We start from the raw sequence: 27679 nt of genomic DNA, 5'->3' as shown, positions 1-27679 counted from the left end.
ACTATCTCCTGGAGCTTGCTCAAACTCACGTCCATCGAGTCAGTGATGCCATCCAACCATCTCGTCCTATGTCGTCCCCTTTTCCTCCTGTCTTCTCTCTCTCCCAGCATCAGGGTCTTCTCCAATGAGTCAGTCCTTGACATGAGGTAGTCAAAGTATTGGAGTTTCAGCTTCAGCATCAGTCCTGCCAATGAATATTCAGGACTGATTTCCTTTAGGATAGACTGGTTGGATCTCTGTGCAGTTCAGGGGACTCTCAAGAGTCTTCTCCAACACCACAGTTCAAAAGTGTCAATTCTTCAGCGTTCAGCCTTCTTTATGGTTCAGCGCTCACATCCATAACATGGCTACTGGAAAAACCATAGCTTTGACTAGATGAACCTTTGTTGGCAAAGCAATGTCTCTGCTTTTTAATATGCTGTCTAGGTTGGTCATAGCTCTTCTTCCAAGAAGCAAGCGTCTTTTAATGTCATGGCTGCAGTCACCATCCACAGTGATTTTAGAGCCCAAGAAAATAAAATCAGTCACTGTTTCCATTGTCTCCCCCTCTATTTGCCCTGAAGTGATGTGCCCAGAAGAAACTAGCTAAGAATTATTAAAAACTAAAGCATGAGAAAATCTTTCCTATTCCAAAGATAAATAGTTTAATTCTTAAATGACTGAAAATATTCAATCATAAAATTAAAGGAATCTTCATTCCTCAGGTTAGTCATCTAACATTTTAGCTTACAGTCTATCAGCAAAGAAATTAAACCAATTCTGCACACTGCTTTAAATTATTACAATGGTTATAAGTCAGTAAAAAGATAACTCAATGAGAAACAGAGTAAGTGACACAATGGAAAAGCTAAGTTTTCAACCAAATTCCCTTGTTTGACAAATAATGTTCAAAACCTGTTATAAGTGAGGCACCCTTTTAGGAACCATGAACATAAAAGTTATACAAGCTTACCTCTGTGAGGGTTACAGTCTAGTACAGGCAACTCTCACTAGATCAAATGGATGGAGGGAGGGATAGATGGACAAATGGACAAACGGACAGATGCTAAGTAGTGACAAGTTCTATAAAGAAAAATAATGCAGAATAGGGAAAAGAACTTCAAATCTCAGGAGAACTGAAAAGGGATGAGAGATAACTTAGAACGAGTAAAGAGTAAACCCACTTTATGACAGACAAAAGTTCTTCTCGAAAGACAAAACAGCAGAACACTGGATAATTGCTGAGAATTGTGAAGGCATGGAGCTGGAAGAACATGAATGTTCTGTTTATTCATTAGTATTTCAAAGAGGGAAATTCTGTGAGGTAGTTTTTAAGACAAAAGAAAAGCTGAGGGTATATCTTACATGTTCAGTTATATTAGATTCATCTCCTTAGATTTTTGAGTCTGGAGATAAGATGCTACAAACACTGCCTACAGAAGTTTACTCCAGTATCTCCACATGGATTAAATTAGAGAAGCAAGAAAGGTTCCGGTCTGGGTCAAGGGTTACAGACTGCAAAAAGGGAGTGGCTGAGAAAAGCAGAGGAGCGACTAGTGGGACGCTGTCACAAGATACAGGGAAACCAAAGACGGGAAAGGAATTAAAAGCAACATTATCAATTAAGATTCTGACTTTCAACTGGTTCAAAAAACTCTGTAAAGGAGAAGTCCAAAGCCTCTCTGAACCACTTCACTGCCACTCAATCTTCTTTTCCCCATCACCAATTTGCCTTCTTCATTTGCTTGTCTCAACCAGTAATATTTAAAATTAACTACTGACTTCAAATTTGATTTCTCAACTAGAAGTTTGTTGCCTAATGTTCTCATTTTCTTCGGGCAGAAAGTAACTAGAAAAAGGCAGTTTTATCACTATTTCATTTATATACTTGGAAATTCTTGCACTGTTTTGGTGTTTTAGTGACAGTTAACATGGATTTCAAAAGGAAACAAGATACAAAATCTGTGTTAAGAACTGATGCCGGGGGCTAGCAATTTTTTTTTTTAAGGTAGACTCTTTTTTAAACTATATTAAAAACAAACACACCAAAAACCCTCAAGTAAAATGTTTCAAGGTTAAAAGTATTATCCAAAACTGTATAGGATGCTCTTGACAACTACAGAAGCTATATCTTAAATATATAAATACAGTTTATAGTCCAACAGGAAACCCAGAGTGGTTCAGTACGGACACAGGAAGACAGGACTACCGTAGTGGCCACATGGGCTGAGGAGCAGCAGTGGAGAGGTAAAGTGGCACAAATGAGCTCCGGACCAGGAAGGAGCTAAGTTGCATTTCATCACTTGTTTAGTTTAGTTGAAGAACCTTTCCATATCTCAACTTTTTTAAATAAAGAATGGTGACAGTAGGCCCATCTACCTCAAACATTATTTTGAGAACGAGGTAATGGATGTGAAAGTGTCTGCAAACTGACAGGGAGCCCCCAAGCGTAATGTAACACTATATTCTGTTTCTGAGACAGGAGCTTCCAGGACAAGACCCACGTTAGGTGCAGGGCTTAGCTGTGCATCAGGGAAAATGAGGTAGGTAGTGGCTACCAATAAATTTACAGCCCCCAAATACAGTGCTTTCTTTTTCCTCTAAATAATTTAAGTTCTTTATCACTTGGTCTTGCAACAGTAAAAACCCAAGGTATTTTTAAAAATAAATTATATGTACCTGAAGTTTAAAATGTGGGTAACAAAGAAAAAACTAAAAAACAACAGGAAGACATATAAACTAAAGAAAGGATCTGCATCAAAAGTTAAGGAAATCATCAACAGCTTAATGCTATCAAAATCTATATATTTCTTTAACAGTATTCAGCCAATACTCAGAACCACTGCTGGTAGAAGTCGGAAAAGAAAGAAAACTATAAATACCCATAATCTAGTTTATAAAAACAAACGCATAAAAAAGATAACCTCACCAATTACCTCACTGCCAACTAACTTCATTATAAATACTTAACTGTTTGAAGAGCAGGAAGAAAAGGTCACTTTAACATGGACAAATGGGAATAAGAGAGGCATCTGGGGAAATACATGAAATTCAAAGAACAAAGATTTTACCACTCAATCAGAAGTAAATTCACTATCCACTCCCAGTCACTGGCACTGCCCAAGGCATCAATTTATTAAATGAGCTCAATGCTCAAAAAGGCTGAAAAATGAAAAGGTCTCTTCTACTTCACTAGTCTATGAAATACATATAAACTAACTTAACTGGATCAATATAAACTAATTTTTGCAATGTAACACTGTATACACTACCAAGTGTAAAACTACCAAGTGGAAAAGGCATAACAAGTCCATCAACAAACATGCTCACAAATGCTTTCAAATAGCGTTAAACACATAAAATGACCAATCAGTTGGCACTGGAAGTCACAAAAGGAGGTGACTTTACAATCACATGTCAGTATTTCCAACTGTTAAACGGTATGAGCAGGGTCACAGAGAGGGATAAGCCAACCTATCTCTTTACAAAGGTCTCATCCCACAGGATGTCATCAGAGGTAAACAACAGAGAAACTTCTTATCTCCTCTCTTAACCATGATGGGAGAAGCATTTATCAAAAAAAATAAATAAATAAATCCAAATTTCCCTGATGCTAACAATAGTGAGATAAAAAAGAAACAGAGTGAATATTTAGGTGAATTTTCATGAACTGAAGAAGGCCTTAGAAGCATTTGAAGAGAAAAGTCCTTCCTGTGAAGAAACTAGGTCAGCATGGCATTTCAAGCTTCTTTGCTCTTTTGCTGGGAGAGGGGTTATCTGTTTTTAAATATGATCTTCAGCAGGAGAAAGTTATCTAATGAAAAAATAGCATTCACAACTTCTGAAGACTTGCCAAGTTTCACAGACACTCAAAAGCAACACCTTCATCGTGGCATTCAAGTCAAGGCACCAAGTTCTGAGTTCAAGGTTTCTTAAGGACAACACAGGAGAGCACATTTGTTATCAGAAAGAAGGATTCTTAACTTCTGTCCACACCAATTATAAGTTATCAAGACTTTTCCATCTTTAGCTATTTGTAATCTACTTATCTTTTCTTTCCAAATAATCAAGATACACGAAGAAAGTATCATCCTCTATGAAGGGAAAAGAAGCTAACAGCCTGTTTTTCTGAGTTGCATAAAAGGATTTTTTGGTGTTGTATTTCTTCCACATCAAGCAGAGCACTAGTTACATGCAGCATGTCAGTTGGTACCTGTGCTCCTGATACAGGGCCAAAGGGGTTTGGTGGTCTCATGACAGGCTGGCTGTATATTAAGCTTGGTTGTGTCATTACAGGCACACTTCCCATTTGAGGAGGCTAAAAAACAGTAAACAAAAATTCTCAAGTTAAAGGATGCTGACTCACATTTTCCTTATTGTAAGTAAGCAAACAAGAAGGATGATAATGATGGACAGTACTAGTACATTTGAATTAACTCAAAGGGAAAATGTCTATAAATGCAAATAAGACTGACAGCTGAAAATTTTAAGATAATTTTTTTTAATATGGAAAATCTTTCATGTGCTCATTTTTTAAAGTTTACCAAAAAACTCAACTTTTTCTATATGAATTGCAAAATTCAAACTACAATAAACAGACAAAATAATTTAGACCAAAAAAAAATTCCAAATTTGCCATCTTTAGACATAGGGAAACTTAAAACTATAAAATGGCTAAGACATGTCAAAGTAAATTGCCTTTGTTTATCAAATCCAGTTCTTATGCCATAATGCAAGTACCCACAAGGGAAAACAGTTGATTCTTTGAAGAAGTTTACCCTCAATAGTTCTTTCATTTTATTTTACACATTTTTAGAGAAAACAAAAAAGAGGCTTAAATTACACACACAGAGGTTAGTTCATTCTTGAATAATTGAAAATAAATCTCAACCAACCATCTCTTTAAAAATTACCACTCCACGAAATAAAATTAACATAAGTGACAGAACAGAGTACACACAGACCATCACATTATTTTGGTTAAAATGCAGTATTCTAAAATCTTATCTTTCTGCAAGCTCTATTTAACTTTTTAAGATGACTCCTATTTTCAGTGATTCACTTTATGAGTTTCTTGTGTAGACACCCTTTTTAAGTAACGAGTACTGACCCAAAAGCTTTTATAAACTTTTTCATAAGCAGGGAAAGAGCTACTTTCACTAAGACGTAAATAAAGAAGTAGCAGAAGTAGCCACGGCAGCAATACCAATGGATGAACACTGCCTCTCACCAGCAACAGTTTCCCAGAATGTGTAATGGGCTGAAGCTACTACACCTTCATTTCTTGTTTGAGTCTGTATATTAAGAGAGCTGGCAGAGTAGGGGCAGTTTATAATGTGGGTTGTGGGCAGCTTAAAAGCTTAAACACTGTTTCTGTACTATACCAATCATGTCATAGGAAAATTTCTCTGGCCTTCACTAAACTAAATTTACCCCCTACACAATTCAAGAAATATCAACTCCCCGCATCCACTATAGTAGTATTAAGGTTATAAGACCTCACTGGTATTAGTATAAGGTCAAATCAACAGAGACTTGGAGTTAACATTAATGTTTAAATGAGTTCACAATGAAGTATAGATGTCTAACAAAACTTATGAGAGCAAAATAAGCCAAGTAATACAGTGAACATTAATAAATAATAACTGTTGTATAATAACTGTTCCAGAAATACTTATAAAATGTATGCTATGATGCAAGATTCTGTGCTAGTTACTAAGGGTATATGTGGCACTAACTCTTTTTTCAGTTAAGTTTGGAAATAAACACATGTTAAATGTAGGTCAATTAATTTTCAAAAAGCTGTGTTGGGGAAAATACTTACGATTCCATATCCTATCATGCCTGTTGGTGTAGTAGCAGGATAGGCCATTACAGGGGGGGCCTGACATGATGAGAGAAAAAACAAACAAGCAAGTGTAACTCATATATGTCAATGGAGTCCAGGTAATTAATAGCTAAAAAGAATTGCTAAGACAGCTGTGATTAAAGGTGATATTTGTGTTCGTTAATAACTGTGTCAAGCTCAATGACAAAAGGTGTCATGAAATTAGCAGAAAAGCAGAATTATTAGAAAGAAAAAATACCATTTAAACTTAGATGCAACAGTGATCTAAGATTTCAATGTGCTTTTACAGCATTAAAAATATTCAGATTTTTAGAAATACTCAAATCCTGCAATGTAACATCTGTCTCTCCCATAAAGATGTCTGCCCAGAAAAAGCAGCACAGTAAATGTTCCTAGGTGCTTCACTTCTGCAGCAAAGGCAAAACTTAAAGATCTCAAATCAATGAACAATCTGATCTCCCAAAAGACTAGTTTCTAAGGACCTCATTCACTTCTTTCAAATAAGCCCGAAGATTTCAAACCACTACGCAGTATGACTCCAAGTTTGTATGTAGAGTATACATATTAATATTCCAATTTATTCTGTAAATTATTTAAAATATCTTCTGCAAAGCACCAATTCAGAGGAGTAATACATTTTCAAGTCTGTTTATGCTTAAATGTCTAAAAGAATGATCTAGAACTAAGATGTTTTAGGTCCTTCCTCTTCCTACTTCAATTCATGCTTTGAGATATACGACCTCAGCAAGAATCATTTTAGATATATTTGCTGTCTTAACAACATTCCCTATGTGTTATCTTTTAATAAAAACTTAAGATGAGTACAGGTGAAAGACCAATAACACTGCTAAAACATAAAAAAATAACATTATATGGCAATTTGAACATACACATGGAGAAGTTAAATAAAGCATGACTAAAGTGAATAGTTAAAAGTTTAGTATTTGAGTGAGCATGTTGAACTTATTGGTCTCTCCCTACTTAAAACCAAGAGCTGCGAGAGAAGTAGACAAACTGCCAAGTACAGCAGAAGCCTGTAAGATTTCATGCAATTGTTATTTTCAACATTACCACAATCACCATTTCCCTTCATTCAGAAGTCATCAAGTGCATAGTGGAAGCACAGATACAAACACAGATGCCCAGCCATCTGGCAGCAAATGGCAGAATATTAAGCAAGAAAAAGAATTTATATTTCCCATGCTACCATCATCAGAATCAATTCTACAACAAACCGATGAAACCAGTAGATGCTAGGAAGAATTTTTGGCACATTGAAAATTTGAATGTGAAAACAAGTAATAGCTGGAAGGTTATGAGATTCTGCTACAGCAGTGGTTAATAGCATGCCAATTTATTGCAAAAAAGGCTAGTTTTTGGTCACTTACGTATTGTGGAAAATGCATGCCATTCTGTTTTTCCCAGGGAGAACAATTACATAATGCAATAACACTGGATTAGAACAAGTACTTACACAACATAAAATACATAGAGAGCATTTTAGTTCACATGTACATTCATTAACTACCTAGAATTCCTTGTATTTCCAGTATCTAATGGAAGAACATCTATACTAAAACACTATCAAGGTTGACAAGGGAAATTTACTCTTTGGGATCATCACCTTACTTATGTAAGAGTTTACTGATTACAAGTGTTATTAAAATATAAACCCTATCAGTAGTACGAACAGCGCAAAGTTCAGTGCATACCATAAACAGGGATGCATTGTATAATGAATACCACAGAAAAAAAAGCAAGCAGTTAAGAGCTGGTAGTGTAACATCATTACATATCTTAATATCAATAAATTTGTTTTAAGTTTTAAAAAGTTTAAAAACCTTGACAGTGTTTAAGGATTAATAAAAAGGTTAGAAATGTAAAGAAATGTCATAAGCAGCAGTTTATCTAAGTAGTGAATCACATCACCAGCCCTAAATGTTAGTCATTAAAAAGAACCTCTATAAAATACATACATACAAATATTTTAACAAAGTCCTCAAGAGATGATACACCTTACCATATACAACACAGCACCATAGATATGGTTTCTTATCAACACATTCTAGATGGTTAGATGCCTGTTACATTTTAACAGTCAATCTAAGGTCAAGTGCTATTTGCAACCTTTACTATTTCATATAGATTAATACTAATTTAATACAAAATAAGAAAACAGTCATTGTATTTCATATCAGCATTTGGATTTATATCACGGTTCATATATTACATCAATGTATGCTTCACACCTAGAGGTGTGTTACAGTGGGAAAAACACTGGATTCAGAGTCAGAAGGGATGGATTTCAATTTAAATCTCCTTCTGAGCTGCTTTCCACTTGAGGGGAAAAAAAAATTACTTTACCCTTACAGTTGGGACAATAGTTGCTCCTAAGAGTGCACTAATTATAGAGTCAGGAGAGAGAGTGTGTGTGTGTGTGTAAAATGTAAACTATTTAAAATGTAAGGTTTTATTATTAGTGATGGTAGTGACCACTACCAGGAAAAAAGTTGTTATTTAGTCGTTAAGTCATGTCGAACTCTTTAGAGCGTATCAAGTTCCTCTGTCCATGGGATTTCCCAGGCAAGAATACTAGAGTGGGTTGCCATTTCCTTCTCCAGGGGAATCTTCCTGACCCAGGGATCAAACCCGTTACCTCCTGCATTGGCAGGTAGATTCTTACTGCTGAGCCACCAGGGAAGCCCAGAGAAAAAGTACTGATTTTAAAAGGTGGCTAAATTTTAATATTATTTTCCAGTAATGAAGACTGAGATTAACAAAACTCTCTAGATAATGTCATGGAAAACTTTAATAGCACACTATTTTTAGCTCAGCCCTATATTTAATTTTTACAATTAACGCAAGGAAAACAGCAAAACAGCACAATGCTCTGGAAGAGATTTAATAACAAAAGTGGCTATGACAAAGATATGAGGGTCTCTAACAACAGAAAGAACACAATGTGTAGCTTGCATAATCAAAATGCTGTTTATTAGCCCAAGTTTGCAAGAAAGCATGTTTCAAAATTTTTCTCAAGAAAAAATCGGTTTTCTCTGACCCAGGAAGACATATTGGATTGGTAAAACAGTAGCTGACCAGGGGTAGTGGTACAGCCACAGAACTACTCAGGGACGACCATACCTTATGGAATTAAAACCATTAGAACTTCTTTAGTATTAGATGCTAACTCATTGGTCCTCCCTGGAGGCTCAGACAGTGAAGAATCTGCCTACAATGCAGGGTTCGAACTTTGGGTTCGATCTTTGGGTTGGGAAGATTCCCTGGAGAAGGAAATGGCAACCCTCTCTAGTATTCTTGCCTGGAGAATACCATGGGTGTTAATTATCATACAATTAATTTTCATTATTCATAAATTCTATATTTGCACATTTGCTGCAAAATAAAATTTATTTGTAATCCCCAAATCAGTACTTGTGAAACTTCTGAAGTCTTTCATATACATGTGCAAAGTGGTGAAAAATTTGTCACCGGATACATCTGGTTCTGACAGGAAGATAACCAGAGGATGGAGAACTAGGGAACAGTGCGGTATACTTGAAGAAGCTCTGATTCAGGGGCCAGTTGGGTAAGGTCTAGAGTTTCAACTCAGGTACCAATGAGCGGGGTGGTCAAGTTAACACCTCTGAATCTCCTTTTCTCTTTTGTAAAATAAAAGAATATATCATCTACTAGAATAAATTTATCTAGGATTTAAGATTATAATCTATGTTGAGATGTGTGAGTATGTATACATAAACAGCTGAAACTATACTTGCTTGGTTTTTGTTAATACTGTAACCTCATTTTTATAGCTGATTCTCCTTATTTGCTGCACTTAAGGTTCAAAAGACCCTGATTCTGGGAAAGACTGAAGGCGGGAGCAGAAGAGGACGACAGAGGATGAGATGGTTGGATGGCATCACTGACTCAATGGACAGGAGTTTGAGTAAACTCCGGGGGTTGGTGATGGACAGGGAGGCCTGGTGTACTATGGTCCGTGGGTCACAAAGAGTCAGACACGACTGAGCGACTGAACTGAAGGTTCTTAAAGTGACCAGAACACTGAATTAGTGAACACTGAGCCATTGTTAGGGGAAACACAAGTGTGTGTGTGAAATCAGCAACTGATTCAGTGTTATTTATTTTACATAAACAAACAATAGATTTGAATAGAAGTAGAGAATAATGATTAAAAGCACAGCCTCTAAAGTAACGGTGCCTGAGTTCTAAAAATCTACCCCATCTTTTTTATTTGGGCTTATTACTTAATAATCCTATGTTTCCATTTCCTCATCTGTAAAATGGGGTAATAATAGTTACTACCATGTAAGGTTAATCTGAGGATTATATAAAACAAAACCACATATTATTTGTTAGAATGATGCCTGGCACAAAATAACCCTTAAGTAAACGTTAGCTACAAAAATGTACCTGGCAAATAGTGTCAACCCAGCTTCCTTTAGAAGCTGAATAAAAGAAATAAAAATTACTTTTGTTTCTTAAATTTTGTAACAACCTTTGCACTTATGCTTTATTACTGCTTTAAACACATTTTCACGGTACATATCAACCTAAATTATTCATGTTAGTATATCAGGAGATTTTCCAACTCACCATTGTTGCCGCACTCCACGCAGTTGTTGGTGCAACCTTTGGTTGCCAGTTAGACCCTCCGGTTAGCTTCTTCTCACCTGGCTGACTCCAATTTACATCACTTTAAATAAATACAAGTGAGATATAAACGTCTGTGATTATGAAGTTTCTTTACTATAAATTTACATTGAACAGAGCATTTAAGATGCAGATGACGCTTATACACATACTTTCTTGAGATAAAAGCCAAACCAACCTCTAGATGGCACATGGGAAAAAAAATACAAATTTAACACTCACTTCTTAGTGGTTCCATTTCCAATGCCAAGATCTAGGACAGGAGAGAAAGAAAGCATTTAAAAACTAGACTAATTTTTATAAAACAACCTATTGTAAAGAAGATTGAAGAATTAAAAAAATACTTACTGCCCACAAGGTTGGCTAAGGATGAATCCAAGTCATCAGATACTAACTTGTTAGGTGGGAGTTTGGCAACGGGAAGACTCTGGTTCTGAGAGGCCACTGTTGGTTTGAGAAGTCCACCTAGTTCATCAAAGCCTTAAAGTTACAAACAGATGAAATAGGATTTTGTAAGGAACTTTATAGAGCTACAGCTTTCTAAAGGAGGTCTCTGTCTTTTCTCCTCGTTTGTTTAATGGAAGAATCCTCTAAGAAAATAAATGCTTTTAAGTGGAAAAAAGAGAAATCCACCATTTCAAAGTAAATCGATTGAGGAGGCTGTATGTACTTTGGCAGAGCTCATTTGTCTTATGTCATAACAAAATTATATTAAAGTTAAAGGGAATGAAGAAAGAAGCATTCAAGTAAACTACTCCTATTCCAAAACTGGGATGAGAAGGGGATGGAATTAATCCTCTCCCTCAGCTGATAAAGTCTTCTGAAGACTCAGTCGCACTTGAAGAAATATAGGTAAAAAAATACATCTCTGAAAAAATGTTTAAGAAACCATATTTTATAGCCCTTTTTATACTCTTCAAAGTGAAGAATGTAAAGTATATGTAAAACAGTACATTAGAATCAAGTGAAAATGAACCACTAGCTTATCTCTTTTCTTCTGTCTAAAAACAGCCTAAATTATACCTAAGAAATAGCTAAACTACACTCTAATTAAACAGAATCATGTAGTAAACTAGGACATTGCTTAAAAATAAAACAAAATCCCTTAAGGTTCTCTCCTGAAGGGTAAAAGGTAAAACAAATCCAATCAACCAAGCCACCAATCAACTCAATAGCATAACCTAGGAATACTAAAGAATTTGAAAAAAAAAGTCACCAAAATTGGGGGCTTATAAAATATGAACTGGTTTCTATATCCTTTATCCTTCCTCCCAGTAAGACAAACTCAAGAGAAAAGTTAAATACATCAAAAATCATTGTAAACCTACCAGTGCACAGAAAAAAACGAATTCCTAGTCCGTACATATTCTTTATAAGCTCGCTTCTTACCTTTGTATAAATACTTATGATAACTATTAGTAACTGTATATTATGAAATTAAGAGTATCTCAATATGTTTAAATGGTTTGAATTTAATTACTACACTCACCACCCTATGATTAAGAACATAACTTAGTGTCAACTTTACAGGAATCCAATCTTTACAAACTTCGAATTAATAAGATACTAAATGGAAACCTAGCCCTATAGGTCTATAGAGCTGTCTTAAGACAAATGAACAAGCATACTACAAAATGATTACACGAAAAAAAGCCCCTGCACCCATAGCTCTGATATTTAATTATTCCAGTTGTTCACTACACAGACTATTTCAATACGTCAAGGTACCATAGGTAATACTTTCCTAGTTTTCAAAAAAGCCAATTTCATTTCAGTAAAACTTATAGTGAGTAAAAGGCAGAGCATTCTACACATGGTCACTAGTAATTGAGAACTCTAAGGAAAATCTCTTTTTTCTCTCTCTTAACAGCTCTGGGAGAAACAGAATCTTCCCAGATTCAAAACTGCCACTAAGAAAAGAATAAAGGCTAATAGTCGCTTGAAATTTTCTTCCAGTCGTTGGGGGAGGAGGAACGACTTCTTTGGCTATCCTAATTCCTTCCATCTATTTACACATGTTATAAGTACCATTATCTGTCTCTACATAAGACTCTAAACTAGAACCTAGGGTAAAGGTAATAAAGTAATTTTTTCTTACCCCCAGAATCTACAGTAACATTGGTAGATTTATTTCCAAACACAGATTCAAAGTCAACATTAAGGCCAGCTGAAGGATGTGGCTGTGCAACTGGAGAAGGAGTGAACCCTAAAAGAAACCAAAATGGAAGAAGCTCAATCTTTAATAACTCTACATTTATAGATATCTAATAATGATGACAACAGAATGGAAAAAACCCTAAATTCCCACAGCAAAAAACAAAGCCAACCCTTCAAGCAAAATGTTTCCTAGACTACCACATCTCTTTGTGGTGATTACATTTTCCAAAACAAAATCACCCCACTGACTAAGAAAATAAAAGAGTAAGTAAAGTTGAATTACTAGTTTGTTTCATTACAAAATAACATTTTTGCTTGTTTTTTACCTTAAATTTTTATGCTAATGATCTTAAAAAACCAAACACATCGAAAATTCTAGGATCTTGTATGAAACCAAAATTTAAAGGATCATCTGGGAATAAAATAAGAGTTCTGTGGTGTTTAAAAAAAACCTTAGTATCCCAAAAAGTCTTGCTCCCTCTGCCTACTCACCTTCCATATTTCTCGCCTTCCTTCCTTCAATGGTTAATCAAAAGCTATACGGTTTAAGTTCATTTGCAAAGTAACAGGATTCTTAAAAGTTATAACCCACTAATTCTTATGAACCCCCTGTGTTCAGATGTTTTTTGAATATTAAAAAAAAAAAGACTATTTTCAACTATCTTCTAAGTTCAACTTAACTACTTCCAAAAGTTGGGCTGCCACATATGTAATCAAACATACTGATTTAACTAACTACGCTGAAACACAAGAACATAAAGGGAAAATTTATTCTCTTCTGTCAATGTTACACTGATGCTAGTGGTATTCAGCCAAGACATCAAGTTTATACTGAACCAGGTAATGCTGAGGTACATGTAAGATTTTCAATTGTGTGAAGTTTTATTTTTGTTAAGTGAGGTTCTGAATTTCTACAGGCTAACTAGAAGAATAAAATCATCTAGACCTATTATGGCTGTCACATGACTTGAGGAGCTGTCAATCACTGAGTATATATTCAAGTAGAGAACAGCCTAACAAAGATCACAAAAAAGGAATTCTTTTACTTGCAGAAGGCTGTAATAAATGGCTATAATAAATTCCTTCCTTGTGGAAGGAATTCTCTTCCATCTCTAAATTTTATAAACTCATAATGTTAAAAAGTTTTAAATGTCTGGTATTAGAAGATTAATAACTATAGTAGAGGGAAATTAAACTTTTGAGCCCTAAACATAGACCCTTTCTTCCTGTCCCATCTTTCTGCTAAAGGCAATTTCAGTCTGTAAGAATCTCACATTTGAACTCTTAATGTACATGACCAGGATATAAGGAAGTATAATAATGTTGTACTAAAAAGACTGATCTTAAAGAAAAAAGTAAAAATTAGAACAAGATTTGGTAAGAAGTTCAAGAAGGTCCTCAAAGTCAGAGAAACCAGAAAGGACTAATTTTTTTTATTAACAGTGACTCCCACAAGCTGGTATACATCAAGGATACTACTGTAAAAGTGGCATTTTACATCAGAGTATGAACATTCTGTAGAGGCAAAGATTTTTAAATGTACAAGTTTAATCTTATCCCATAATCATTTAGCCCTTAAAATACTCTTAACTCAAAGACACTAACCATACAATGAGAATACAACACTATCAAAAGATAATTACACATACTGATTTAACAGCTCTCTGAAGTATACAAACTGTTTAAGAAATACACCACAGGCTTGCCAGTTCTTCTCAAAGCTCCTTACAAAAGGAACAGATGAATCTACTCAAGAAAGACAAAAATCTATCATGCTTTATAATTATATCCCCATGCTACACCATTAGTGTAAGAAGCTTACAGTGTTCTTTAAATCCTGGACACAATATCTGAGCTATAGTATCAATTAATAAGAAAACAAAGGGAACAATAATTTGTAACTAAGACAGTATATTAAATTTCTATTTTCCTCTGATATCCTGTCCCCAATTCTTTCTAGAATTTTGCTGATATCAGAGATGAGCCTATCCTTCATAATAACACAAAAACAACTTCATTACTTTCTGTAAAGAGAGGAGCCATCTCCTGAGGTCCCTAGGGGCACCAATCTGTGAAATTATGATGTTACTGCCTAAAAGTATAAAAGAGTTGAAAAGATAACGAAGTAATCCAGAGCTAGTACCTCAAATATTAACAGCTTCGACTAGCAGAGGAAAAAAGTAAAAAGGAAATTCTTAATAAATTATAATAGCTGATTAGATTGTCAACCTTTAATTTTTAAAAGTGACTTAAAGCAATGTTATAAAATATCACCATTTCAAAAGAGAAGATTTAGGGATCCCCTGCAAAAGATGAACAGGCTCACCAAGTTAAGGTTAACTTGATGAAAACTGAATTGCCTGACTCTTTCACTTCACAAAACCCAGTGAAAAGTCTGTCACTGGCCACTTCACATATTAACACTTTTTAATACTGCACTGTAGGAACAACCTCAAGAGGAAAATAATAAGCTGACTGAAAGGTACAAAATGAACAAGTTTTGGGGACAGAAAGGCATTCCAAACACCTCTGAGAAAAACTGGCTGGGTTGTTAATAGATTTTGGTGGTAGTTCAGTAATAAATAGGCCTCATACTTTTTTGAGAAAATAACTCTACTATTCATGAAACCAAGTTTTTTTCCTGTAACTTACCAACTCATTTTAAGGAAAACAACAAAACAAAATCCCTCTTGCATAAACAAACTAATAAATTTTAGAGATTATTGTTACCTACCTCCAAATAAACCAGCTACAGTAGAAGGCTCATGGCACATAAGGGTAGTATTACGATAAGCTTGAGTGCCACAAAAAGTATCTGACAAGGCATATAAGGGAGGAAAAGAAAGGATAGGAAAAAGAGAGAAAAGTGAGAAAGTGAGGAGGGACAGCTAAGAGTGGAATGGAGTAATTAAAAGCAAAAATAGGAACAAACAAAAACAAAAGAGAAAACAGAGGAGTCCAAGCCCTTGGTATTCTTTAATTTACAACTTACTTAAAAAAAAGCACTTAAGGCCCCATTATGAGTACTATATTTAAAACATGTATATAAATAATATTCACAACAAATTTAAAAAAATAACCAACACTGCATATCTTTAGATGAAAAAACATGAACCAGCTGGCTTGTTAGCCAATAGTAACAAGTCTTCTGCAGATGAGGAAGGAGGCCTCAACAAAGTCACAAACATGGCATGGCGGGGACCATGACCCACTCACCTGACTTACACATCCCAGTATCCTTAGGGCTTTAATGAGGGCAAGCTACAAACTACACTGAGAACCATATCAAATCGAGGTCCCCTCTGAAAGATCTGGAAGGTATCTACGTATCTAACTATCTGATTTTCCCTGGTCATGCTGAACTCTGCAGAGCAGGAGTTGGCAAACTACAGCCTGTGGCCTATTTTTATATGGCATGAGAGCTAAAAATGGTTTTTACATGTTGAAAGGGTTTAAAAAAAGAAAAGAAAAGATGATGACTCAGAGATTTTATGCATCATATAAAAGCCTACAGTACTTATTGCCTGGCTCTTTACACTAGGCTTCCTGATCACTACTCTAGAGCAGCACGATCCGACAGATCTTTCTAGTAACAGAACTGCTTTCTAAACCCGCACAATATGCAGGGATGTGCGTGCAGTGTGTTATGGCCACTGAAGAGTGCGACTGGGGACCGTACAAGTGAGGAAGAAAAATTTTGATTGTATTTAACATTTAATTTTAATAAACCAAGCTTTAAAGGATGACCTGAGGCTAGTGGCTAACTAGACGATGCAGCACAAGGAACGACACACCGTGGGTGGTCCTTTCACGCTCTTACTACTGAGTAAGAACTACTGGAATTTTTATTACACAACTACTTCTTAGGGACATTCAACTGGCACCGAAAGACTTACTAAAAGGCCTCTTCTACGACAGGCATCAACAAACTATAGCTGCTTGTCTTTGTAAATAAAGTTTTATTGGAACACAGCCAAGCTCATGTGTTTGTGTCTTGCCTATGACTGTTTTCATGCTATGTCAAGGTTCAGTAGCTGTGAAAAAGACTGTGTGGTTCACAAGCCAAAACTATTTACAATCTAACAACCTTTTAAGAGACAGTTTGCTGACCCCTACTCTAGATTAATGCTTAATTGGTTGATATCAGTGGTTTTTAATTTCTCCTTCTGCACTCACTTTCATTTAAAAAAAAAAGTGACAGTAAGTTTTAGAAAGAAAGAGTATTTAACAATATTCTGTAACAATACAAAGATAAAGGATTTAACAGTAAGTTAAGTCCCCTGGGTCTTCAGGGGACACAGATGTGACATCTTGAAGCCCATGCACTGCTCTGACTTAAAAAATGGAAATATATAGCCCCAATCAAAGTCATATCTCCTTCATATTCTCAAACTAAGGGATCAGACTTAAAAAGATACAGTCATATTTACTAAATACATACCATGCATACCAGTAAATATGAAGAAAAGATACAACCTGTAAAAGACTATCAATAGAACCACTCCAAAGATAACTCTTGTTACCCCTTATTACCAAGCAAAAAGGTACACCATCGGACATATTTCTAAGAGTAACAAAATGTACAATTTAGTTTCAGTTGCTTTTAATCTAATTTTTAAATGTATTATAGTATAATAAAGGAATTACATCCACCAAATAGTACACTTTAGAACTATTAGACTAATTATATAATTAGAGCACCTGCCTTGAAACTTTCTCAAATCTCCAACTATTGTTTTCAAGTCACATTCCCTTCTTCTCTCTCAGATATAGCTAACACAATATTCAGAATGTGGCCTCATGCTCTACCTAGGGTACATAGATGAGTTTATGCATGCTGCTTCAATCAAAGATTTAAATTTGTGTCACCTTATGCTGTATCTGTGAACTGAATAAAAGCACTTTCATTATCTTTTAAGGGGATTTAGTATCATTTTAGCAGGATTCAAAAACATTTATTTCAGTTTAGTATATATTTAAAAACTTACTCTTCCTGGTATAACTTTGGTATGAAATTTTGCTTTTTTTTAATAGATTTTATATCACAGTTAAAGCTATTCAGTCAAGTTGCTTTTCATTTCCTATTCTTCATTTACCTCCAGGCTAACAATAAAGTGAGACCCTTAAGATTAGACAGAGGGTATGTATAGGTTTTAGACAATATAAAATTATTCTACCATTATTTGAAATTAAAAAGGGGAAAAAAGATTAAGAAAGCTACTAAGGGTGATAACCACTCTCTCTCTCAAACAGAAAGGGAAAAATATAAGCACATATAAACATGTAAGTAAGTTCAAGAGATGTCACTCTTCAACTAACTCTAATAATCAACTCTCTGAACTAATAAACAGGATGTAGCATGTGATGCTACAATATGACAGAGAACAAAACAAAATTCCATTTCAAAGGAAATTTTATTTCCTAAAAACTTGCATCAAATAAAATCAGGGATACTAGTGTTAAAAAAAACCTCACTACACTATTGCGTTTATTTTAAAGTTTGTTATTAAAATCCAAAGTAATTATTGCAGTGCTTTAAAGATAATGGATACGTTAAAAAATACTTAGGCAGTATAAACATTAATTGGAAAGAAAGGTTAAATGGTACTTTACCAACAAACATTTCATGAGTAGGTGTCCTAGTAGTAAAAGTGGATACATCTGAAGAAATAGGAAGGTGAACATCACCACTACTTTTTGTGAGGAAAGGATTTAAGCTTGGAATGGCATCATCAACAGCATCTACAGTAGCAGAGAAAGGATCTGTGCAGTCCAAGTGCATTACAGCAAAATGAAGAAAGGAAGTAAATTAATTAGTATTGTAATTAGTCAAAAGAGGCAAAGTGAAAAGTAGTAGCTATTATCATTATTAATCCAAATGCAAATGATCAAATCTAATCACCAAGATGGAAGAAATGCATTTAACATATTTTAAAATGAACCCTCAGAAAAAAATACTTTTGTGTCCATAACAGTAGCAGCATGCTAAGGATGGATCTGCTCTACAACATCAGAAAGACAACAGTCAGGTAATTTAAAAAGAGAATAACAACAAAATGTTTCTATAAATGAGCCCTCTAACCTGAACAGTGTTCCCCACCCAAGATGGGAGTGTAATGGCTCTGGTGGCACAGCAATGCATATTTAAATAACTGATATAAATAACTGATATGAGTATGGAATAAGTAGTACTTCAAAAAGCCAAAAGGGATTAGGAGTTTCTAACATGTTCATATAACTCTGGTACAGGTTCAGATGTAGGAAACAAAATAATAAAGATGAAGCAAATGTCTAATGATGGAAAAAGAAATTTTGGAAAAATTAAGAACAGAGACAAAAGACTGGCCATGTTGTAGACTGGGATTAGCTTTGAAGGCCTGGCTGTTAAGTTTTAAAGCCTAAATGATTTGGCAGGAATAAAAAACGTACTGTTCCCTACTAGAATGTATCAAATACATACTATCATCAAGTCCTACAATTGAAGTTATTTTAGAACCACATATTTACTGTATCTATTCCTCATTCAAGGTAACCAACATTGTAATGACTGAAAGCCATTTATCATTCCTTAAGTATGGGGAGAAGCAAAAAAATAAAAGAGCAGCAAAAATAAACTGTCATAATTTTATCTAGCACAACTAAAAATGAAAGGTACTCCTGTACTCCAACCAGTAGCCTATTTTTGTGTATTCTAGTTTGTGGTCCTAACTTAAAAATACAGTATTCAGCACTATTAATCTACTCTAAGACTGTAAGACAGAACAATAAGGAGGCAATGGCCAAAGGAACAGCTTCTATATTACAATACAGGCACACTTTATCCTTAAAGTCAATAAACTGAAAGCTAGTGTTCTGCAAATCCTGCAACTGTAACTTCAAAAAGAAAAATATCAAAAAATTGAGGTCACTGTATGAAGTCTTACAAACATACCAAAACTCACTGATAGACTATTCTAACTCAAATGATTATAAAATATCTTTCCCATCCCTCCAATTCCTCAATAAATGGAAAAATGGGGGGAAAGAATCAGAAAAAATAATTCAGAAACCAAAAGTAGAAAAGAGGCAGAAGTAAGATGCACTTTTTGTACTAAAATACAAATGCAATGATGACCACTCTAACTCCTTCTTGTATAAGAAAGGAGCTGCATTAAGTTTAGAGTTGATCAGTTCTGTTGAAAGTATTAATACTACTCTGAAATATCTGATAGTGGCATGGAGTTTTTAAAGTACATCATACTTTGCTGGACAAGTAAGTAACACAAAACCTCTCTCTAGTTGTCCATGCAGAAGCAGCCATGAGAGAAGTTATTCAAAATGAGTATACAGATTTTTTATAACAGATTCATTAGGTTTTTGAGAAAAGACATGTTTGGAAAAAGTTGCTAGTTAACTGCTACTCTGTTGACTGATACTTTTTACCTAAGCCATAATATCAATCATTTCCTATTATATGAAACATCCTAAAGAAGAGTATGTGGAAAAATGGTAAGTGCATCTGTATATTTAGATCAATTAGACAGTAAGAAAAACCAGCTTTTAATCTACCTTGACAAAACACTTCTACTATGGTATAGTATATGAACTATATATACTATATAACTATATAGTATATCATTTAGATTTAATTATACCATAAAAATTAATTCAAATTCATTAAAGATAAAAAAAATAGTAATAATGTTCCAGCTATTCCAACTTCATCAGCCTGACAACTCTAAAATTCTGTATATTTTTATAAATACTTTTTCCTATAATTTTTATCATTATTCACTTGAAAGTTTAATTTTATGTAGAAAAATAATCCAAAAAGTTAAAATAAAGATTAAAATAGTACCAATCATTTTTTTAGTGTTGAGATAAATATCTGATATCTACATTTGAACACAGAAAATTGAGTGTTTTCATAATGTGTTTTTAATGAGTGTTTTCATGTGTGTTTTATGCCAGCTGAGAAAGAAACAAATTAAACTTAAGAATGGGTCATTCTTTTTTGCCTGAAATAAATTTTGAAATCTTGCTTAAAATATACAACAGTGTAATTAACAAGCTGAAAATAATGTGTATCTCTAGATTTGCTGTAACTCAAAGTTTTTAAGGTGGTAAAAACTGAAATCTCAGCTATTAGTATTCAATAGCAATTCCGTGTTTCGACTCCAGACCATTTCTTGAAAAATCAAAGGCTCATTAATAATGCAATGAAAGAAACAAGCGGGCTTGTGTTCTCTTCAATGTTCATTTTTAGGTACAATCTTACTTACATACCTCTCATATAAACAGGCAAATCTTACTTCCTCTTAACTCTGTGTATCACTAACCTAGCTGTGATTGGACATACACATCATTTCTGTGTTGCTTATGATAAGAACTAAATTAGATACCAAATCTGTTGCTGACATTCATTTTCAGCAAATGAGAGCAACAAAAGCATTAAATAACATTTTAGAATTATCAAAAAAGTCGAATCTTTGTTTTGTCACATGCAATAAAAGCATGATACAAAATGCTACATATTTCAAATGTTCAGGTAAATGGTTAACTTCAAAAGTACCTTCTGGAATTTACTGTTATGATCCAAGCTTTATATAAAAGACATTTATCTTAGTAACTTTAATTTTAAAAATAAAGGAAAATATCTTAATGTCATGGATATGAACACCACAATGATTAAGTATAAAGAGTTCTTAGCTTAAAATACTCTTCGGCTATCTCTTTATGCATAAGTTAAAACTTCGAAGTTATTACCAACTCAGAAGCCAAATACAAGACAAAGTTTCATTTTTCTTAAATTGAGGGGTTTATAGTAAGATCACCATGCTTTCCTCATATGTAACTGTGAGCTTTTGGAAAAACTGCTACTGCCTCTGCTCCCAACTATACCTTATACCTGATAATACTTCTTTTAAAACAATTCTTACAGTGCCACATTTAGATAGCAAGCCTAATGTTAAAATACGGGGGTAATTTTGACGAAAACTACATAAACCTAAATAACCTAAAATAGAAAAATAAAACAATTAAATGTACTTCAACATTCTATCACAAACTGCTATTGGATAATTCTTCTAACAGACTATAAAACAATTTTTACATACGGATACTTAAAATTATTCTCTCACAGTAGTAGACTAGCTGCTTTCATATGTGAGCTCTATGATTGCAAATAGAAACTTTGATTTGTCATTGCTACAACTGTATCCAGATAAAGCTATCACCCAATTCATTTTCACTAAATTGTTATATTAGTTCTCACTAAGTCTTCTGTAAAATTTTTCATCTCTTCAGTAACCCAACTTTTCAGCCTTAATTTTAGAAAACCTATAGCTTGTTTTTTTAAAGGTAAGCAAACTAAAACTGCTTGAATGGTCATGTTAATCCTATTAATAACATTTTTCTAAAGCAATTCACAATAAGCAGGAAATAAGCATGTAAATTTTGCCAGATTAAAAATCCTAAAATTCTAATTATCATTAGGCTATTAAGAAATCACTTTCTCTTAACCCTAATATGAGGTCTACAGATCATTTAAATAATTCTAAAAAATTCACTGACTTTGAACTAGCTTACTACTTTTAGAAATTACTCCCAGACCTTAAGATTTAGCTCAATTAGTTTTTAAAATAAAGTGATAGCTCACAAAATTAAGTCTAAAAACCTAGTATTTTAGGGTTTTACTATTCCTTTTCCCTGTTCTGTCTTGAACCAGAAATAATCTGCCCCCTAAAAAGGAAAATGTTTACTGACTCAACAAACATTTACAAAGTACCTGCTATATACCAAGAAATGTCCTAGACATTGGGGATAATCACTCAACAAAATACCTTAGAGCTCCTCCCTTTACACATAGTTTACGTTCCATTATATATAACTGAGTCTTAAGAAATAACTATTAAAAAATCCAAAAAGTTATTAACTCAAATTATTAAAGAAAAAAAGTCTAATATATCATAAAACCCCATTAGAACAATGAATCCCTGCTCTGAGAGGTAAGCCACTCAAGTTAGATTTTACATGTAAGCCAGCACAAAGTTTAAGGTAGCTTACCATTCTAGACAATGTCCTATCTCAGAATATCTTCCCCTGTCATATAATTTTTTGAGTGCTTGTAAATAATATTTACATAAATACAAACAGAAGTACCAAAACCAAACATAGGAAATGATTTGAAAAACATACTAAATGTCTAACTTAAAAGCTGACATGGCTCACTCTTCAAAGATGCCGGGTCATGAACATTAATGTCTTCCACCTTAAGGTTGAAGAACTACTCAAGGGCAGCAAACTTTCCTGTTGGTACTAAGGGAAAATTCTTTGAATACCAAAATCTGAATTAAATGAACATTTTAAATATAAGTAGCAAAAGTTTGTCATGACATTCCTCCACAGAAGATAGTGCACTGCCTGATAATACTACCTGAATTTAACTGGAGCTTCATTAGATGAGTTTTCCCCTCTGCAAGTGAATTCTTTTTCTATACCAAAAGTAAAATACCCATTACATATTTCTGGGTAATAGAACAGAAATTCAACGTTGAAAGAATTATTTCACACTTAAACATATTTGGTCCTTCTTCATCTGCATTAAATCTCATTTCATAATTTAACTGAACATATATTCTAAAGTTGTATTTATTAATAAATGAAAATGTCTTCAAGGGGCAAAACAACTTCACTGTCATATTAGTATTTTTCAAGTTCTCATGGGTCAGGTGAAAGCAAGTAAATCCCACCACATGGGGAAGGGAGACACCTATACAGCATACAAAGTAGGTTCATTAACGCTTACCTCCCCACGTACTTGCTACCTGAGAAGGAGCTGACATTGGAAGTACAGACGGGTGAAAGCTTGGCTGCTGCAAATCAAGCAGATCGTTTGGTAGCTTTGATGTGCTAGAAAGATATTTTGAAAATATGATTTATTTATTAGACTTTGTCGCATTAGTCACTCCTCTCACCCATTTCAGTAAATAAAAACATTTTTTAAAGTGAGAAAAAAGCCCCAATAATATATATCTCAAAAGGAAGAACAGTTTCAGCAAGATAAGAGTTGCACGTCCCTCATATAACAGCATATTTCAAAGGAGACCTGGAAAATGATTCAAGTACCCTATCCTAAGTTTAGAGAAGATTCAAGTAATAATAGCCATTTTAGAAAGAATCAAGGTCTTGCCCAGGAAAAAACTAGTCTCTTTATTGAAAAGAACCTAGAACCTAAACAACATAATTCTAAATTATGAAATACATGACAATTAATTTTTCTAAAGAAATGTGTTTTTTAATATTTAAAGGACTCCAATTACATTTTCAGTACCAAAACTCCCACAAAATAAAATACCTATTAACCTTACCTCTATTGCTTCAAATATCAAGCATATCAGTAATACAGAGAAAAAATTATACATGCATATATGATATAAACTTGTAACAGAGCCACCCCATTACACAATACAACTTACATATATCGTACCATGAGACTTTTACATGATTAAGAAACAACTCAAATAAGATTCCAGTTTCAAATTGGAATTGAGGCATTATTTGTACCTCAGCATAGTTTATTTTTAACTTACACTTACTCAAAAATAAAAAGTTTTGAAGATGTATCTTTTAGATATAAAACATAGTGTTATAAGTAGATAAAAATACAAATGTATTTAGTGCTTTGGGGAAAAATACAGACTATGCAGTAAGTGTTACGTAACAGGCTGTAAGATTTGTCCTTAATTATTATTGAAAAAAAGGTGAAAATGTTGAATGTATTACGTGAAATAAAAATGTTAGATCTTTATCAAATGATTTGTTTCATCCTCAAATATTTAACATTCTTTTCCTTTTATCCACATCCTCCTACCCTGCTTAGACAGTCTTCTTTTTAAGATCCCTAAGATAAAAACTTAACACTTAATGGGTCTGATGTAATTGAGGATTAAGGAGAGTATTATACAAAAATCAAAACAAACAAAAAGACAAAACTGAAAGAAAGAAAAACACGTAACTAAATACAACATCTACTAAGACTTTTGGGAGCAGGCAGCAGTTGAGTTAGTGAAAGTTACGCTTAACTGTAACAGGAATAGGTAAATGGAAGGGAAGACCATTTAAGGATAAGCTAATAAACAGCAACAACAAAATTAAAGAAAAACAAGCAAGCATCACTCTCCATGTGGCATTTACCATGCACTAAGCACCGTATCCACGGTATTAAACCAGTCAAGCCTAACTAAAGAAAACCAACCCTTAATATTCACTGAAAGGACTGATGCTGAAACTCCCAATACTTTGTCCACCTGAGGTGAAGAGCCCAATCAATGGAAAAGACCCTGATGTTGGGAAAAGACTGAGGGCAGGAAGAGAAGAGGACAACAGAGGATGTGATGGTTGGGTGACATCACTGACTCAATGGACATGAGTCTGAACAAATTCCAGGTGACAGCAAAAGACAGGGAAGCCTGGTATACTGTAGTTCATGTGGTTGCAAAGAGTCGGACACGACTTAGCAAATGAACAACAAGCACCAAGCTAAACTCTGTATTAGTGATCCTACGACCCTGACAGATATGAAAATTCTTGATTCTTACCCTACAGCTACTGAACCAGAAACTCTAGAGGTGGGGCTCAGAAATCTGTGATTCTGATGTTAGCTAAGACTGAGAACCATAATCTGCACATTATCTTGTCTGGAAACTGAGATTTTAAAAAAAAGAGAGATAAGAAACAAACCAGGATTCTTATACTCTAAATCACTTTAAGGTAAAACACAGGAGGGATTTTTAAAAAGTCATTTATTCTAAATTGCCTGGAAATATAATATTTCTATTGTTAAGTAGCTTAAACTAGGCAACAGGACTACTGAAGTTGGGTTGGTAGGGTTCAACACCACAGAAATCTGGTAACTAACTCTTACTGTGTTTCAAGTTACCTATGGGACTAGAAATGAAAAACTTTAAATATCTAATGAAAGAATATTCTGAAATTACACATCATACATACATATCCAAGAGTTATACACAAGGTCTTGAACTATTAGAAACTTCACAAATGTGTATAACTAATAGTTGCTTAATTTTTATTTTTTTACAAGGAAACATTTGCCCAGAAAAAAACCACCACCCTCTAATTGGTATAAATTTATCATTTAGCCATCTTCCATTTTTTAAATATTCAATATAAACTCTTATCACTTTGTATTTAGATATTATTCACTACCACCGTTTACTACTACCTTCTTTGTGTGAATTCATGATTATGAAAATCTGGTATCAAATTAAACCTGAAAAGCTCTGCCCAATTGATATAAATCTTTAAACCTAGACATTCAAAGGTAAGCGCTAACCACTCCACCTACCTGTTAGAAGAACTAGGGGTAGAAAATATGTCAATGGCTGGAGCAGTCATGACACTCCCTGCTGAGGTGGACACAGGAGAGGCCGCAGTTGTTAAAGAGGTATGAGGCTTCTTTGCAAGTTCTTTTAGGCGCTGCTCCTGTTGAGAAAGGGCACGACCATAAGGAGTCTAGAAACCAGAATGATTTGTAAAGCCTTTGAAAGAAAGTGTTTTCTAATTTTGTTTTGATAGCAGAAAGGTATTCTCTGTGTCGTCAACCATTCAATGTCAGGATGAAAAATTAAGACTACTAAATTTCATCTCGTTTGTACAAATATTTATTAAATACTGTTTGTATGGAAGTCCCAATTACTTTATGAGCACCTATACTTGCTTTTCCAAATAATTTAAGACAATGCATACACCTACCTTTAAAGCTTTTAAGCGAGCCTGTTCTTCCTCTAATGCTGCCTGCTTTTCCCTCTCATCCACTTTGGTAAGAGACAGGCCAGTGCTTGCCAGGGAAGAGACTGCGTTGGAAAGTGTGGTTGCCCTAGGATAATCAGGCAAAAGTAATTCAGTTTTTGGCCAAAGATTTCACATTACATCCTGGTTACAAAATGATCTAGCGGGCTAGCCATGGATAGATACTGTTATTATGAACTAAACCTATGGAGTCAACATCAGTACTTCAGAAGAAATATTCTACCCACTCATCTGTTAACATCAGAGGATTGTTAAAAAATTAGCTGATTTGCACATACATTCATTATGAATATTTTTAACTAAAAAAAAATTTCAAATTAAATGTTAGACTTTGGAAAGGATTTGGAAAGGATTCACAATAAAGGTGAAGGACACTGCCTCTTCCAAGCCCAAGGGAGGGATTCAATGCAACTGGAAAAGAGTTCACATACTTCAGGGAAAACCCTGATGGGTAAAACATATTGAATTTCTCATTAAGAAGTGACCTTCTTCTGCTAATTTACAACCTGGATTTTGGCAGTACTACTACAGGACACGAAAATACAAGAACCAGCAATAAATAACGCATATGTAGATGTGCTTCCCTGATAACACCCCTTAAAGATGTCATTCCCAGAGGACCCACGGGTTCTCCCAGAAGACGACTAATGTCATCCCAGTCACCAACTCATCTGGCACCTCCTTTCTGTCTGCTACCCTTTCACCAAGCTAGAATTTTCTTTTCAAACATACTATATTTGCACATGCATATGTAATTCCTCATTCCTCACTGGTGGGTTCACAGCAAGCCATCTCCTTTCCCTTATATCAAAAACTTACCCAGATCATAAACCCCAACATTTAATTTCCAAATGTTAATTCTAGGCAAAATAAACATGCGTGGTAAAGAATTCTAACCTGAAACTACTCCTCAGTGACTGCTACTGATTTTCCTTTTATCACACACCAAACATCATTAATTTCTACTCTAAGTAAACAAGTAGAAAAACTAAGTTTTATATAAAAATCAATTTTATAAATGGCCAATATAAAGATAAAACTCTGAAGACAAAGGAAGAGTAATACTGTTGTAAAGAAATTTAAAATATTAGAGATTAAAAAAGCATATAAGGTAAATCGGTATACCTGAAGCTTCTTGGCTAAGTTTTTCATTATTTTCTCAAATAACTGGGCCTTATATTTCTAAAAATCTATCAGAAAATCACATCAAAAAGA

The 27679-nt window shown here is 34.3% G+C and overlaps 1 protein-coding gene across 8 annotated transcripts in view; it reads right to left on the bottom strand.

Annotated features, from left to right (window-relative positions):
* PICALM (phosphatidylinositol binding clathrin assembly protein) overlaps positions 1-27679 on the bottom strand; it is a 94117-nt gene that overhangs the window by 10957 nt on the left and 55481 nt on the right. Inside the window, exons 10-20 of one of the 8 annotated variants that reach the window (XM_065936911.1) lie at positions 26408-26531; positions 26001-26137; positions 23442-23545; positions 18269-18418; positions 12597-12704; positions 10847-10963; positions 10721-10751; positions 10442-10541; positions 7216-7239; positions 5804-5863; positions 4193-4297 (exon numbers count right to left, since the gene is read on the bottom strand). In XM_065936911.1, coding sequence (XP_065792983.1) covers positions 4193-4297; positions 5804-5863; positions 7216-7239; positions 10442-10541; positions 10721-10751; positions 10847-10963; positions 12597-12704; positions 18269-18418; positions 23442-23545; positions 26001-26137; positions 26408-26531 — 1060 coding nt within the window. Of the gene's footprint in view, positions 1-4192; positions 4298-5803; positions 5864-7215; positions 7240-10441; positions 10542-10720; positions 10752-10846; positions 10979-12596; positions 12705-18268; positions 18419-23441; positions 23546-26000; positions 26138-26407; positions 26532-27679 lie in introns of all 8 variants that reach the window. The other 7 variants (XM_065936917.1, XM_065936912.1, XM_065936914.1 and 4 more) reach the window with 7 other exon arrangements.

The sequence above is a fragment of the Muntiacus reevesi genome, chromosome 5 (assembly GCF_963930625.1).
Source record: "Muntiacus reevesi chromosome 5, mMunRee1.1, whole genome shotgun sequence".
In the NCBI taxonomy this organism is placed as follows: domain Eukaryota; kingdom Metazoa; phylum Chordata; class Mammalia; order Artiodactyla; family Cervidae; genus Muntiacus; species Muntiacus reevesi.
Note: the sequence above shows the minus strand (reverse complement) of the source record. Positions and strands in the feature narration are given on the sequence as shown.